We start from the raw sequence: 17,214 nt of genomic DNA on the forward strand, positions 1-17,214 counted from the left end.
ATGAAAACTAATTTTTATATCACTTTATTTTGTGGAACTACGCAAGATAAAAGTTTAAAATTTATTAAGTGACTTTTTAAAATTTTGTTCCTACTATGGATGGATATAGTCTAGCATAAGAAGTACATTTTATATAAATATTTTCTATTCTCTTACATCCATATTTGATTTTTTGATTTTTTAAGAGACTTGAATACATTATACAATTATTATTTCTAATAGGTAATTATTGTGTTAATGATTTTTTCTTCTTGGGGAAATAAATATTACAAGTATATGACAAACTTATGTTTTGCTTTCAATTTTTTTCTTTTGCAAAAGAATATTTTTATATTCTTTAAAATACAACAATATGAAAAGAGAAATAAATAGGTTTTATAGTGTAATCCTTACTTGGTCATCATTCCTCAGAGTCTGGCTCATGAAGATTTTCAGCATCCGTGACCACTGTAGTAATTTCAACCGAATAGAGCAAAGACCCTATCTTACACCAAGAATCACGAGGACGTATCTTTGTATTCTTTTCTGTTGGATTCATTCTGATTTTCACTAGTCTTTCATCAGGTTTCTCCATTTCATTCTGTAGATTCCTGTGTTGACTTTTGCCATTCTGTGTGAGGTCTGGGAACCAGAGCCTATTCTTTGTTCCCCAAAATAGTAAAGATATCTTCCAAGCAAAATTAATTGTCTGTATTTGTATATCCCTGCATGTTAACAGCCAGGTGAGATCGTCACATCAAAGTATCTAATTAAGCAGCCAGATTATATACTTAAGTCTTTGAATGTATTGCCAACATATTGTATGCAGCTGAGGCCTTTGGATTTCAGTTGCACTTACAATATTGTTTTCATGTATGTCTGGATATTAAAAAGAAAAGAAAAAAAAACTTTTGTAATTGCAGAGAAAGAACATGTTCATATGTTGCAGAATCAAAACTAAACCACGTATGTACATCTGTGCCCCAAATAGTCCATGTATTGCAAAATTGGAGATACAACAGGGTGTATCATTATAACTATTCATATCATTTAAGCAAATGGAATGATATTGTGTAACATTTGAGCTTTAGGGTGACCAAGCAATCATCAAAAAGTTATTTTCCCATGTCATGCATCAAGTCCATCAAGGGACTTCCAAGATTATCCAGGATAAGGGCCAGGAAGAAGAAAACGGGGGCAACAGACCCATATGAATAACAAAGGAAATGATAGAGAATTGCAACAAAATCAATGTATTTTAAAAGGCAGAAATTTTTTGAAAAGTTTTCTTTGCTAGAAAGGCACTCCAGTGAAGGTAACTTCTTTTTAGTAAATGGGAAAACTATTGCTGTATAGGTGAATGAATAAGCCCCATTAGCTCCCATGCATTCATTCAACACTCAGTTCAAATGGTTGTCTGAAATATAACCTGGGACTTGTTCTTAGACTTGCAGGTCATAAATAAGAGTCAACACTGAATAATTATTGCATTCCTCCTCAGTTATGAACAGAACAGCTTATGTTCATATTTCAGTAAGGGATACTGTTGAATACATAATGCCTATCATTTTTTGTCTCCGATATTTAAGATGCCTTAAGTGTGTATCTCAAAGGAATTAGGATTTTACATCTGTTCCTACCTCAACCTGTCAAAATATTAATGTAGCCTAGTAGTTATGATATCAGGGCACTGAAAAGAAACCATATTTCATGATAAAATAAAGCTTTTGTCTACTGTGATTAATATTGAAGCGTTAGTGGGGGAAGAAATCACATTCCATAGCACTGATTAAAGCACTAGTGTGCCATGGCCTGCACTGTTTGTGAAGACAAAATTTCAGAGAACTTCAACAGATGTTTTACCTGAACAAACAACCCTGAAAAAGACCTGAGAATTTTTTTAAAATTTTCAAAAAACGTTACTAGCAAGAAAAAATTCTGCAAATACAGATTTTTTTTTACTTATATACCAGCATACAAAAAGGATATTAAATTGTATCGTATGTGGGCAACAAACAGTAAGAAAAAAAACTTGTTTTAATGCAGTGATATTCAGTATACATCCACAGAAAATATTTAGGAATATTTCACCTATTTATGAAATCAAAGCCAAGAGAATGGGAAGAGACATAATGATCAGTTTGCAGTAATTGTATCTCTGTAATATTTTTCTTCCAGAAGATGTTTCAGAGTATATTCTGTTGCACAGCAGATGTCTCAGCAGATTACATAAAATATGACTATTAAAATCCTAAATATAAACTGAAGTGAACAAATTTAAATTTTTCAGTTAAAGTGGGAATTTTTATGTTAGGTCATGCCTTCGGCAATTTTACTGGTGGCTGGCTACATGCATGGATGAATGAATGTCTCAACAGTATTTTTTTGGAAATTCACTGAAAATGCATTAATGGACACAGCTATGGTTCAAAGGCTGCGGAGTTTGATCTGGTTACAATTAGTTCATATCATACGAAATTAGCACACTGAGGTAAGGTCAGCGACTTGTCTTACTGATGCCAGGTCTGAATCTGTGAGGTACAAAGATCTGAGTTTAGTTTATCTGGTTTCTTGAGATCAACGTGGCATTTAAATCTGACCAAGACTATCACTCCATGGAATTCAAAAGAATTGTTTGGGCTGTAACAAATACAGTTTTCTGGATTAATATGCAGGGTAAATGGTTTAGTCCCAAGAAATCAAGAAAAGGCATCTCAGCAAAGGGTATGAAAGAGAGCCCTCGTTCTGATGGAAGAGAAGAAAGAATGGGAAGTAAACAGAAAATGCAGTGTAAGGGATGACTACCCTGGATTTAAATAGGCATGACTAAAGTGCAACAGATGAAAACTAAAAGGCTGAGCATTTTCTACCAATTACTACTGTTGGGATATAGGGTTTTTTGGTTAGCTGTTATAAAAAGTTTATTTCAAAGCATTTGCTGCACATGATGGACCAAAATACTGTCGGGAAAAGACTTCCCTTGTAATATTTGTATCCTGACTGAGATCTTGTTCTATAGCCTCAGGAAGAATCATTTATTTTCCAGGGCAACACTCAGGTTGTGTTCCTCTTTGATTTTGCAGTCATGACTGTGGCCAAATAGCATGAATTCTCTTTGCCTCAGTTTCTCACCTATGGAATGGGGGCCACAACACTTCTCGTCTTATTAAAAGTTTGTGTGGTTAGTGTTAATTAACCTAAAATTAATATAAAAATGAAGTGGAAGGACAAAGCAACAAGTATTATAAGTAAACAGTACCTCAGCCTATATTAATTTGCATGGTTTTGTGAGAGGGAAAATACAGAGAGCAGAGTTGACTTCCCATAACCGGAGCAGCTGGTTTTACATCAACAGGGCAATCTCTGGAGAAGTTTTCCATTTCCCTTTGTAATGTATTATTCCTGGAGCAGTTTGTGTCTCTTGGAAGTAATTTAGTGGAAATAGGAAGATGGATGTTTACAAAAGCTTATATTGACATATTTACATTGGATGCTGTATTGTGTTTCCAAAATGAGCTAATATATAAATAAGGTTGTATTTTAGAGTCTTACTGACTGCTTTGCTTAGTCACAGCTGGGTTTTTTTCAAAGTTTTTAAGCAGCTAGCTCTAACATGATGTTCATGGGGATTAAGCCACAAACCACCTTTAAGAATCTGCTTTTCTGGATAGGATTTTATCTCACCTATGGGCCGCCATTCATAAGTCAGGTGTGTAAAGTAAACTGCTGAAGCCATGCGGCAGGAGCCTCAGCTGTGGCATCTCTCCAGGTCATTGCTGCACTATGTTGAGCTCTGAGGGTAGTAGGAGCTTCTGACGAGCTCCTCTTCACCTTGGGTAACCTGCCTGTCTTCACAGTAAAAACAATGCAGCAGATGCACAGATGGTAGGGTCTGTTTCCTTCATTTAAAATGAATAAATGAACACATTTTTCTTCATTAACATATGAGATAGATCTGCTATCATGGTCATTTAACTGATAAAGCAGAGTTCTCAGTAGCACAGATTGTTTCAGAGTACCGTAACATGACTTCTTTGCCATTCTTTCAGATAATGGTGATTACTACTTTGCATGCAGAAATTATGATGAAAATGAATAGACATTCTAGCTCAGATTTTTATAACTCCCATTCCTTACAATATAGTTACATGTACACTTGCACTTATAATGTATCCCTCCTCCTTTGCCAAAAAAAAAAGAGTTAAAACTGAGCTGAAAATTTAGTCCTGCTGGTATCAATTTTTTTCATGGAATGAAATTAAATGAAATAAGATGTGCTCACTGCAAACTATTCTTACTGTTTTAAATTGTAGATTCCACAACTTATGCACATTTTCTGTTTAATGCATTTGACACTGATCATAATGGATCGGTAAGTTTTGAGGTAAGTGCTACTGTTAATTCTTTCTCTACAATTGAATATTTTGCCACTCTTTGTAATTAAATCTAGTCTGGGTTTCTTTTTTTTGTGTGGCTCATTAAAACTTTAGCTTGTGTGACTCAAGTCTCAAGTTTTTCCCAATGTATTAACAAAAGCCATTATTATTTTATAATTGTATATCCCAGAACTGTAACTCAAACTATGCCTCTCTGTAATATTTTTTTATAAATCTGTTCATTTAAAAGGTGACCTAATTTATATGCAAGGTACCTAAAGGAATACTTGATCTTCCTCATTGCCTCCAGTAAGGTGAGAAGGACTCTGAACTCCAGCTGATGTCAGTGAGGACTACACAGCCAAATAAGGATTGCTCACGCACACTATTAGTTGCCAGGAAGCCCTGCAAAAAAGACTTTAAGGCAACTGTATTTAAAAGCACAGGAGTTTAAAATTCATTATTCCTCCACTTACTTGCCCAGTCTTCTTTCATAATTCTCCATCTCCCTGCTAAGGCTAATGTCATCACTGGCGACACAATAAAGAAGGCAGCTCCCTGCGATAGTGTAGATGAAAGCAGGGTGTACAAGTTTCTGCAAAAAAGCCATTTTTTTAAACTACAGAATGAAAAAAATCTCTCAGTTCACCTGATAAAAGATATGCTTGCTTTGTCATGTTTTGCTTTGTGTTTTTTTTATTAATGAATAGATAATATCTTTACAACTTGAAATTGGTTTGTTATTAAATGCACCCACTTTCAATTTGCTTAAACATCCTATAAATGTTTTTATGATTTACTTGAGTGAATGATGTTGTGAGAGTTGAAAATTTTTAAAGCATTTTCACCGTTTTATTATTGATGTAATATGGAAGGAGAAGCCTTTGCCAAGCAAATGCACTGTAATTACAAAATCTAAACTTCAACTGGAAATATAGCCAGAGCATTTTGGTGGGGATTATTTGGGTTTATTTGAACCCCCCCCCCCCCCGGCCTATTTCTGGTCAGCTGAAATCAATGGCCTCCATGTGAAACTACAAGCAGGAAGGGAGCTTTTATCCCCACCTTTTATACATGGGCTAATTCCACAAGGGATCCTTCTGGTCAAGTCAGCAGAGGCAATGCTAGAAAAGTTATTTAGCATCAGTTTTTGAGAAGTATATTTCTGCTGTTACTTTCTGTCATTGGGAAAAGTGAGAACAAAAGATTTTTTATATCTTTTATGAACTATTTTATTGACATTTGAATCTCAGAAAGAAAGCCTTAAGAAAATGCAGAAGATGTAAAGCATTTTTTAAGGGATTTGAATATCTCAAAGTGCAGCTCCTTGTGCAAAAAAAGGCTTTGGAATAAAAGAAAATAGGAAACAAAAGAAGTCGTGTTTTGTTCAGTACCAGAAGAGACATTCTCTGGCCTACTTCTGTTCAACATCCATTCAGATAGAATGACCCAGACTTTGATCTCATTTACACTAATTGTAAATCCAGCATAACTCAACTGCTGTCAAAAGAATCTGGTTCTGGGTCTTTGTAACATGTAGCAGCATAATACTTATAAACTGTATGAAAGGGATTCTAAAATCCTCCTCCTCCTGTTAAAAACGTTTGCGTTTTTTCTAAACATGTGAAAGTAGCTATGAACTGGGAAAGCAGAAGAAATGTGAAAAATACAATCCCATAATTTCTTTTCTGCTCAATTTTTATCCTATATGCAGCTGTGCCATGTTCTTTCACTACCAATCCGTACTGCCATTTTCTAAGTCTTACCAGCACAAAAAGTGGAGAAAAAGGGGCTGCTTTAAAAATTTGGAGAATAAATAATCATTCTTCCTAAGTTACTTTCTATAGAAAAAGGGCAGTGTAGCAGTAAATATAACATAATATAACTATGATCTATGAAGAAAAATATTCTTTGGCTCTCTTCTATGTAAAATGGACATGGAAATCTAAATTGGTGCTGGAAGAACTAAAAATAAAACTTGTAGGTAAAAATGGTATCTTCTGCCTGTTGCACTCTCCTTTTTCTAATTATGCTGTAGTAGCTGGAATTGTGAGAATGAAGAAAGAGATCATTTACTCTAGCTTTTGTATCTTTTTTCTTCAAATTTTCAACCATCAGCAATGAGGTGTTAGACTTTAGCACAACCTTGTATAACTTAAATACACACCTTTGTTGGATTAGATTGCTTAGTGAGATTGCTATGTACTTAAAATTTTGCTCATCCCTAAATCTATATACTTTCTGATAAGATTCAGTCTCTCCAGCCAAAGCTATTTTACTTAGCATAAAAATAAATATTCACAGAAGTGGCTGCTCAAACCGATGTCTCCCTGTCCCATGACTGTGCCAATTCTTCACCTTTATTCATGTTTTCTTTTGAGACTAACTCATTTCATTAGTTATGCAAAACAGTTTTGCTTTAACATGAGAGATAAACATGCTTTCTAAACACCCAGTGGCCCAGCTGTTCACAGGCCCTTCTGGCACATTAATGAACTGGGTTCAAGTTCTTTTCTCATCACATAAACGTGAAAGCATGTTTTCCACTTGCTGCACAAATATTGTAACAACCAAAGCAAAATGAAATGGGCATTCATCCCCCAATCCCTCCTTTTTTTTTTTTCTTTTTTTTTTTCACCTTGTGGTAGACTTAGTCCAGTGTTTATTTCTGACAATTTCTGCTGGTTAAGAACTGCATGTAAGGCAGGCTCAGGAATGCCTCATTCGAGAGCTCTGCAGAAAATAAGTGTAAATGAAGTCTCAGGTGTGTTCAACAGAATTAGAAGAAGTGGAAGGCTCCTCTGGGCAGACACACAAGCGTCACAGGAGTTTTGGTCATAAGAAATTAGAGCTTGTAGGCAACCGAGTAAGGTGTTAAACATTTCAGATCTTCTGGTTTTAGGCACCTGATTGATACACTTCATATCTAATGGTGAAAACTGCAGAGGTATTTAGAAGCCTCTCTTCCACTGATTTTAATTGGAGAGTGGAATCCCAATTAGATTTATTTGGTTGGGTCTAATCCTGGGCAATTTTAAGTTTATGGCACAGTTCAGTGACAAGTTTGAGGATGTTGAGGTTTCTTAATGGTGTGTTAAGACATTAAAAGTTGTAAAGCAGCACATAAATAGTTCTGAAGATCTGGACCTCAAGGCTACTTACACAGGGAGAGTCAGGAAAGTTAAGGCTAATTATTTTAAGAAATATAGTCAAAGGTAAAGCATATTGTGCCCACATGCATGTATTCAAATCAATGTCCTTGGTTTGCTTTAGATGCAGATTAAGGTTCTTCTAAATGTGATCTTGATGAGAAGGAAGTTACTCAGTATTCCCACTGATTCTCAGTTCCTTAAAATATAAAGCTGTGCCCAAGTGCAATGCTGATGTTTAAAGACTTTTGTCATTTTTAAGCAAAAACAAACTTGTATTCATTTTTCCAAAAATGATTATCTCTTAGTAAAGTTCTTGGTGACTTTCTGATGGCTTTATTCCTTAGTTATTCTCTCAGGAGAATTCTGCGTTAATAAATAACAAACATGCTAACTCAAATCCATAGGAGACCTCAGAATTAACCTAGCTAGTTATGTCTTATTTTGTCTTGTTTAAGAGCAAACACAACTTTGGTATTTAATTAATAATAAGTATAATGAACATTCATTGTCTCCAAGATAGTAACATGAGAGTAGCGGTTTCATGAATGTATCCAAGTGTCATTCTCTGCAGTAAACACAAAAGGATCTTGTTCATGTCCTATATGAAATAAGTTAATTTTTCTAAGGACATAATGCTGATAAGCATTTTAAACATAGCTGGTATAACAGCTACAGAGAGGCATTTTTCCTCTTAACAGCAGCTCCTCCAGGCCTTCATTGTCTTTGTTGCATCAGTGTTCCACTGATAAATAATAGGCATCCATCCCCAAAATTCACTGCTTGATTCATTTCCAAAATGCTAAGAGCTAAATCCAAAAATGGATTTAGGTACCCACCTACTTGTTCTGGCTTTGAAAAAGACATAAATGAACACGTGATCAGGTGGATTAATTTTAAGCTTTCCTATGGATTTAAGATAACACACTATTAAGCTTGTTACTTAATGAAATAGTTCTCCCCAAGGACCAAGGGAGGAAGCAATCAGAAAGTCATCAGCAACTTTGTTAAGAGATAATTAATCATTGTTGGGAAAAAAAGAATAAAAGACAGTTAATCCCAGGTTACAACCAGAAGTAGTATAGGCTCTATTCAGCTCTAGTGCAGAACTGAAATGTGTACCGAGCATACAGAGGCACCAGGCTCTAACGTGGGTGTTGTGATGCTCTGCTTTGCAACACTTTACCGAGACATCCCCCTTTCTTGTAGAGTCCAAGTTAGGCACAGGAGAGTTCAGCATTTAACTGGGGTTCTCACAAACACCAGCACACTCAGCAGGAAGCTAGAGTTGGAAATGAGAAACAGTGTGGTCAGGACTAAAGGAAAGTGCTGTAGCACAGAATCATGTGCTTCTAATTCTGCCGTCACAGACTAAACAGAGACCTGGCCTAGAACTTACTAACACAAAATGATAAAAACAAAGATGCGTCTGAGCTCTAGCCATTCTCTGGAGTTTTGGACTCCTTTGTGACCCTAGATCCATCCGATGCACCTCTCCTCTGATTAGGTGCTCAGCTGAGCAGGACTGTCCCTCTCTGAATGGCCAGTGTTGACACCCTTAGAAGATGTGCTTCGGCAGTATTGAGAATCTTGCTTCATAAATAAAGTCTCTAAGAGTAGAAACTCTCTCTCTCCAAGAGTCAGATACCAGAAAGAAAAACACATCTGAGTTTATTAAATACAGTGATGGAGAGTTGGTTCATGATCCTATGCTAGAAGGAGAGTGTCTGATTCACTGAGTTGTTACTTATAAGTGTATAGATAGACTTTCTCTGTACTTAGCTGCTGTCTTAAGTACTGTTGCTTTAGTATGGTGTTCTACACTGGTTTAACAGCTTAATAGCTAACATACTTAAATGGTTCCTGATAATGCATTGCCTTCCACCATGCAGGGTCTGTCCTTTTTCTCTTTGTGAATCTAGCCCTGAATGCCCTGTGGATTTAGCCTACATTCACTGAATCAGATTTTCCATTTCTACATAGTTGTATTGCTATATTATTAAATTGTATAAAAGTAAGAAAAGTTATACAGAAAAAAAAAACCACAAAACCCCCCACCTTCCTAACTGGTCCTTAGTCAGCTCATCACAACTTCCTATCAGCATAAGTCTTTTTTAATGTTTCTGAGATGGACTGCTACACCGGGGAATTCCAGAGAACGTTCAAACAGGAACAGTTTCCCTAAACAGAATTAACTGGGATTCCCAAAGGCATCAATGCAATGTGGAATGGAGATGACCTGCCACTGCAAAGTTTAGAGAGAGCACATACCTGGAAGGTTTTGAGTTGTTCCAAATTGTAAAAGGATAGGGTCCTTATAAAATTTGGAACAGTATACATATTACGTATGTATACTGTTATACATATTTGGAACAAAGTGTAGTGTCCACCGTATGAGGACACAATGCACAATAACATAAAGTCAAGCTTTGATAACGTATGTTTTTTAACACCGATGATAGAAGGGTTGTCTCATGAATGGGGATATAAATGGTGCCAGGAAGCCAGCTAACATAGGGGTGGTGCATCAGAAAAGGAAGACAGAGAAATAAAAGTAGATCTGGTCTGAGCATCAGAATAAATACAAAAATGCTTCTGGTGCCAAATTAAAAATAAAATCAGAGTTCTGAGATATAACACAGTTATTGGAGATCTCCACAGAGTACTTCAGGAAAAGCTGTATCAAGAATGTAAAACAGTGCAGAAAAGATGGGAAGAAATGGTACTGAATGTAAAAAGGTAGATTGTTAATACTATAATGTGATCGAATCTGTTCTGAATTTCTTGAACATTTTAATACTTAACAGCCCAGTGTTTGTTAAAGAGCTGTTTGGAGATTTAACCCTGTGACCCTCAATTAGTCATTGACATACAGACAAGATAAGTTGAGTAAAACTCTTTCAAGATCCATGTATTCATTTACCCCAAAGGGCAAATGTACCAATGACAGAGAAATTTATGACAGACTAAGAAAACGCAGAGCATACAACTTGAATTGTAAAAAGGCTGAGGCTGTCGGAAGAGCTATGCCTACCATACCATCTGAGGATGTGATATATCTGTATATGCTTGGTTGTATTGGGTATACTTACTTGTTTGTGGTATATTAAACCTTTGCCAGTGTTGATAAGAAATTATTCAGCTTTTATACCCTCTGCCTTAATATTACTCTAAGACTTCCTGTATTTCTATGGCGACATTGTAGAAATGCATATTTAAATATAAGCCCTTGCAGTTTTCTTGTTGATCTGTTGTGGGGATGATTTCATGGGTTTATGGGTTTACAAGCTTATCAACTAGAAGGTGGGAGAGAGGGTTTGGAGAAAATAATAAACTCACTGTTTTAAAAAATACATATTTGATGGTTAACATATGCGCTGAGAAATGCAGAAGATACATGACAACACATCCTAACTGATATTTTCTCCAATCTGGAAGACGCTTACTAAATGTAAATGAGGTTCATGCTGTTAAAGAGTATTAATTATGAAACAAAAATCTAGTTCTAACACTGATGTGAGTATGTTAATGCTTAGGATTCCTTACCTGCTGGTCAAGAGCGTAGTTGGACTAATCCCATTATTTATAGCTGACTATATGTTAATTTGTCAGTTACCTATAACCAAAACTTAAATTTAAATAATCATCTCATCGATTTTTTGGCTTAATTCTATGGAATATAGAAATAGAGCACTGGACCATTAAAGTGGCCTGCAGACACATAATAAATACTACTTCCTATTATATTTTCAATAAAACGTTTAATTACTGTAGTATATTGCGGCACACAAGAAGTTTGGAAGGTTGACTGCAGTAGATGATTGATCTAAAAGGAACCACATATTCCATTTACATCATGCTATAGATATATCAAGAAGTTAATGTTCCTTAGTGGATAGTTCTCCAAAAATCAGTCTCCTGTGCTTAGATTAATCAAAGTTCCACTTAAGCTTTGTTCTGGACCATTACACCACGGGAAAGTGCTTTTCCCTGGCTTTAAGTTCAACAGGAACTACTAATGCGAGGCATTTCAGAGGGTAAATCCACTAACAGAAGAAAGTTACAGCTTATTTTATAGAAAATTACTCAATCTGTTTATTAATTATAACAGACAGAGCCTAGACTGTTATATTTATTAAAATAACAAGCAAAGCCTAGGACTTACTGTCAACTGAAAGAAACAGAAGCAATGCATCTTTCAACTTTTATGTGATTCTGAAGAAATTATTATGCTGGATTTCTGAGTATCTGTGAAAAACTGTTCAATTCCAAACTGACCAAGACCTTTTGTTTCTATTTAGGATTTTGTTATGGGTCTCTCAATTTTACTCCGAGGGACAGTACAGGAGAAACTGAACTGGGCTTTCAATTTGTATGATATCAATAAGGATGGATATATAACTAAAGAGGTAAAGTCTACTTTTTACACTAATCACTGAAATGACATAAGGTTGTGTATATTAGTCCTGCCTTCAAAGAAAAATGGTTTCAGAAGAACTCTTATCAAAATTATGAAATTAGTAGTAAATAATGTATTTTCTCAACAGACTAAACATGTTAAAAACTAACTAATTTTCTAATTTTAAAGGCATATATGAAAATCAAACACAGAAAACCATCCTAAAATTGTAAAAGTCCAGAAGATACAGAAAGGTACAGAAACATTTGGCATCAACTTATATGTATTTGAACATACAGTCACTTTGCAATAAAGTAGGTTGATAGGATATTTGGACAAAAAAACCTAAGTGGTCCTTAATGGTTCCTTATTTTTTGAATCTACTCCTAAAAAATTTTTACCTGATACAAAACATATATTAAAAGATTCCTAAATCCTTTATTTTGCAAGGATATAAACACACACCTAAATTACATTTGTTCCCTAAAGTGGGACCAAATGAGTGGCTTCCTAAAAATATATGATTTTTCAAAATTAGATCCTTATAGACATGGAGGTTAATTTTGAATTTTTAAAAAGACACTTCATGATTATTATAGAAGGGCCATCTATAGATTAATTTCTCAGCGTACTGGCGGATGACTCATTTATAATCATTCTTGCAGTTTTCACAGGGCACTCTTTATTAACAAAATTCAAAGCTTTTGATAAAAAAGGAGGCCTCAGTATGTATGCGTATGTGTTGCATGTGTGTTTTCTCTATGGAAAACTCAGGCAAAAGAAGGTGATGTGTTTCGACTATTCAACTGTTGTTACAGAACTTTTTTTCCTGTTTATTTTTTTTTTTAGCAGACCTCAGGAGATTCTTTCCACAATCAATGTATTTGTACATATTCTAAATCATTTAAGATCAGAAACATACATCTGCATTTATTTAACAAGTTTATCTTTTTAATCTCATTTACACAAACTATGAAAGTTGATTTAATATGTTTAGAATTTCTAAGAACGTAGCATGTAGTTCATTCTTGAAGCTGTTGAACCACAGATCTACAGAGGCACATTCTCAAGATTTTGTTCTAAAATGCAAATGCTAAAAATCATTTACCTGCCCTATGTCAAAGTAGTAGCTACAATGCACCTTACATTACGCAGATGTATTTTTTTCTCTTCAGGAAATGCTTGATATCATGAAAGCAATATACGATATGATGGGGAAATGCACTTATCCTGTTCTCAAGGAGGACGCACCTAGACAACATGTGGAAACATTTTTCCAGGTGGGTCAGACAGGAAACCAAAACGAATGTTCTGTTAGCAAGTATGGAAAGATTTTCAAAGTTGTAATGGTTTTGCATATCGTTCTTGTTATCCTTTTTCTTCTGTGTGCTTCCATTCCAAGTCACATGTTTCTCTGATCTGCTTATTACCGCTTGCCTTTCCTTAATCAGTTTATATCACTTACTACTTCTTTACTGTACTTTGGCTCAGTTGTTGCCTAGGCTTGCTTACAAAGAACTGGAAAAAAAAAAGGACTTGTTTTATGTAGGATTTCAGGAAGATAAACATATATGCTTATTCTTTCTGAACAGAAAATGGACAAAAACAAAGATGGAGTAGTTACCATAGATGAATTCATTGAGAGCTGCCAAAAAGTAAGTAACTAGTGATAAGTTTTCAGCCCACAGTTACTCACATCAGCTGGCTAAAGATATCATACTGCTACACGGTCAATTTTTGGTGTGAGAATGATGGTAATCCTAACACCAGGGATGATATTTTCCTAAGGTACGATATGTGTGTGCATCATTACACAAAAACACTTAACAATGGGAATAAATTCATGGCTTGAATGTGTAGAACAGATGTTATATACAAGCTGTTCATTGATTATAATTAGAATACTGTGTCTGCATCCTCTATCTCTTTGAATAAAACTGCATTTTGTTTGTAGATAACAGTAAACAGTTTATTTACATTCAGCTAAATATTTACTTCTATCTTCTGCTCATGCTGGAGAACATATTCCTGTTACAATTGGCACAGATTCATACTAAAAATAATATTATTTGAAAATTTGTCATCTATACGGGTGTTCCTCAAACTGTGGGTCATGACCTAAGGCCATGAGGCCTTAAAAAGGGAAGATTGCAAGGAGCTTCCAAAGGGTTGGATGGCAGGAGTTAACAGCAGGCAAGTTTTTTCAAGGCAGGGAAGTAAGAACTGACTGTAATTTTTAGTTGCAAGTGTTTACACTACCCAGGTGGCTGTTCATTATTTCCTTCAACTGCTGAAAGCAGCTCATTGCCTCTTGAGCCAGGAAGGAGAATAAACTACTACAGCAGGAATTACGGCCAGTTTTCACTCCTCTGACCTTTAGGAGCTGGCTCGTGCTCAGATCAGGTGATGACAAGATGAAAGATAAGTTGAATTTTCAAAAATTTAAGGAACAGTGGTTAATTTGTCAATTAAAAGAAATGCAAGAAAAAGAAACAGGACATCATAGCACAAAGTAGTGATGATATGTCTTTGGCATGGTAAGAGATTTTAACATGCTGTAAGGTGTCACATTAGATCTAGTGATAAGACAGGCCTGGGGTTGATTATATTATGCAAATCCATAAGGCAAAATAAAACCAACACTATCTGTTACAGTGAGAAATATAATGAATCATAGTAGTTTTCAGCTGATATGTCAGCCTTGTCTAGGCTGACTCTGATTAATATGAAGCTGACAGAGATCAGCGATAGACTGTGTCTGTTGTTTCTTACTTCTTATAGAAAAGAGCAGTAGACAAGAACAAGACTAGCAAGATAAATTCAGCTAGTCTGTGATAGGTTTCCAGCCACTCCAAATATGGAAAGCTGAACAGGAAATTGAAAAGATTCTCTGGAACTGGTCTATTTTTATGTGCCTCTGTAGTTATTCCTTAGGATTGCCCTCATGATTTAAAAGCAAGATACAGAGGCATCACAGCAAGACAGTAAATGAGTCTTTAATCAGTTTTAATCCACTGACTTTTGGGCATGAAAGAAACTTCTTCTAACAAACTGTGGCTCTTCTGTATATCCTTAGCAATAGGCATGGGGAGATGTCTTATATGTCAGCAGTGCTATATTGCATTGACCATGGTTCTAGTTTGTCATTCTTGTTCAATATGAATGAAGGGCATTGACTCCGCTAAAGCGGTGCGTTTGCCAGAAGCAGAGATGAAATTCATTTCTCTGTTTTCCCAGCTGAGGTCTGCAGAGTTCTGGGAATTAAATGAAAGATTAATCTGGATACTGTAGCAATGATGGTGATGAGCAGAGCAATTATTTTTTCAAGAAAATTAGTATCTTCAATAAGGAATTCTTTCTTCTCCTTTTCCAGTGTGATTCACAGCTTCTGACTTGTTAGAAGATCTCTCATTTGCCTCTTCTAAGTATTCAGAATACTTAGAGAGAGAATGCGAGAGAGAGGTCCTCTAAATCTCTACATGACAAAGTTACCCTTCTCTCATCTTAGTGGATGGATCTCCTTGCCACTTACTTTACCTTCACTTGTTCTTAACTTCAAAGGTGCCAGTATTTTTTGAAACAAAAACTATTTTGCTGCCTAAATATTTTGTCTCTCTTTCTACTAAGCTCTGTTCTGATAGTAAGAGTTCTGAGCAGCAAAGTGCATAATTCATGTTTATATCTTGATTTAGTTTCAGAAACCAGATTTGGGTTTAGGATTCAGCCTGAGGCCTTTAAGAAATTTAATCCAGAAGGTGTGCTCTGTTAATGTGGCTTCAGCCTTGTCAAGATTATGCTTCTCACAAAGGATGCAGTAGCCTTTTCCTTTTAAAACACAACTGTAAGAAAATCCTTTTCTAATATCCTAGCAGGAACAAGACTGATCTAAAAAGATAATACCAGGTTCCATTCTTTTCTCAGCATGTAAGAGTTCACATCCAAATATGTCATCTTCCTTGAGTCTTTAACAATGGTTAAAGCAATAATGAAGTGATCCTTTCTGTAGTATATTTGCCTTTCTTTTGAGCCTGCCATGTGGTATTTCCTTAGGCTGTTTGTGTCTTCTTGTGTTATGACAAAGAGTGGATAACAATATTGATCTTCATTCAATATCTCTTCCAAGCTGCAAAGTTCTAATTTATTTAGGTTTTCCTCCTAAGGAAACCATTCCACACCTTTAATCATCCTTGGCAAACTCTCAGTATCATTGTTGGTTCCACTATTAACTTTTTTTGAAGATGCTCTTCAGGACTCAGATATTCAGGACATGGGCACAGCAAGCACGCTGCTCCCAGCTTTGACAGCTATGGTGCATCCTTCCTCGATGGACCCTCCTTTGGCATTAAGGTCGAGATCAGAGTAAGTTTGCTCAAAACCTTCCCTGCCCATCTGCATCACTTATGACATCAAATCTTGGAATGGAAACACCCATTCCTGAATATGGCAGCCAGTGTCAGAGCTGCATTTGATGTATGTGAAAATATTCTAAAGGCATATAGAGGATATGTATGTTTGCCAGCCCCTAACTCCTAGCCCATGCTGGATTCAAAACAGCGCCAAGAGACAAGCACCACAAACCCCCCCCCCCAGTCCAGTGCTAAAGCTGCAGTCCCATCCAGTCTGAATATTACGATATACTAGAAGCTTGCTCTGCCAGGAAATGGCTATGAGAGCCTTTTCTTTGAATGCTCTCTCATGCAAGTCTTGCCAGTCTTTGAGAACAGTCATCCCTTGATTTGGATTTGGAAGTCAAGTTAGTGGGTCTTATAAGTGCATCCTTTTCATTAATGTTTCATGATACTTAAGGCCAAAGCCTCTTGGCCAAGGGGACATACTTACTTTAGGGGCGAGGGGAGGTGCAGAAGCTCTTTTCTGGTGGTTGGGTATAAGTACCTGTCTTTGCCCATGGCCTACATAAATGAGGCCAGTGAAGGTGTGGGTACTGTGAGTGATGGTTCCTCTGCTCTCCCTCTTTTCTTACAACCCCACCACACATCTCTGTGCTTGAATGCCAGCCTGCCTTCCAGACCTGCTCTCAGAGAGGAGAAGGGGGGGGCTATCTGGCCCCAGGTATACCAGTCTTAGAGAATGGATGCTATCTGTCTTGCTTTGTTACCTGTCGGTTACCAAGTAACGGGCACAGGTCTTGAGAAACAGTAGGATATGGGGCTAACTCAAGGCCTAGGCCCTATCCAGTTCCTTACCTGCCTCCTTTCACCATCTCCTTTTGCTGGTTGCTGCTGATGGAAAAGGGCCTGACTCGGGTATTGCCTCTTATCTACAGCAGCACCGCGAGGAGCAAGAGGCAAAG

The 17,214-nt window shown here is 36.3% G+C and overlaps 1 protein-coding gene across 8 annotated transcripts in view; it reads left to right on the forward strand.

Moving 5' to 3' along the window:
• Nucleotides 1-17,214, forward strand: part of KCNIP4 (potassium voltage-gated channel interacting protein 4) — a 466,196-nt gene that overhangs the window by 444,727 nt on the left and 4,255 nt on the right. For all 8 annotated transcript variants that reach the window (XM_013960002.2, XM_013960000.2, XM_067298181.1 and 5 more), the window contains 4 exons: nt 4,293-4,363; nt 11,806-11,913; nt 13,079-13,183; nt 13,496-13,558. In XM_013960002.2, coding sequence (XP_013815456.2) covers nt 4,293-4,363; nt 11,806-11,913; nt 13,079-13,183; nt 13,496-13,558 — 347 coding nt within the window. The remainder of the gene's footprint in view (nt 1-4,292; nt 4,364-11,805; nt 11,914-13,078; nt 13,184-13,495; nt 13,559-17,214) is intronic.

This window comes from Apteryx mantelli, chromosome 5, assembly GCF_036417845.1.
Source record: "Apteryx mantelli isolate bAptMan1 chromosome 5, bAptMan1.hap1, whole genome shotgun sequence".
NCBI classification, from domain to species: domain Eukaryota; kingdom Metazoa; phylum Chordata; class Aves; order Apterygiformes; family Apterygidae; genus Apteryx; species Apteryx mantelli.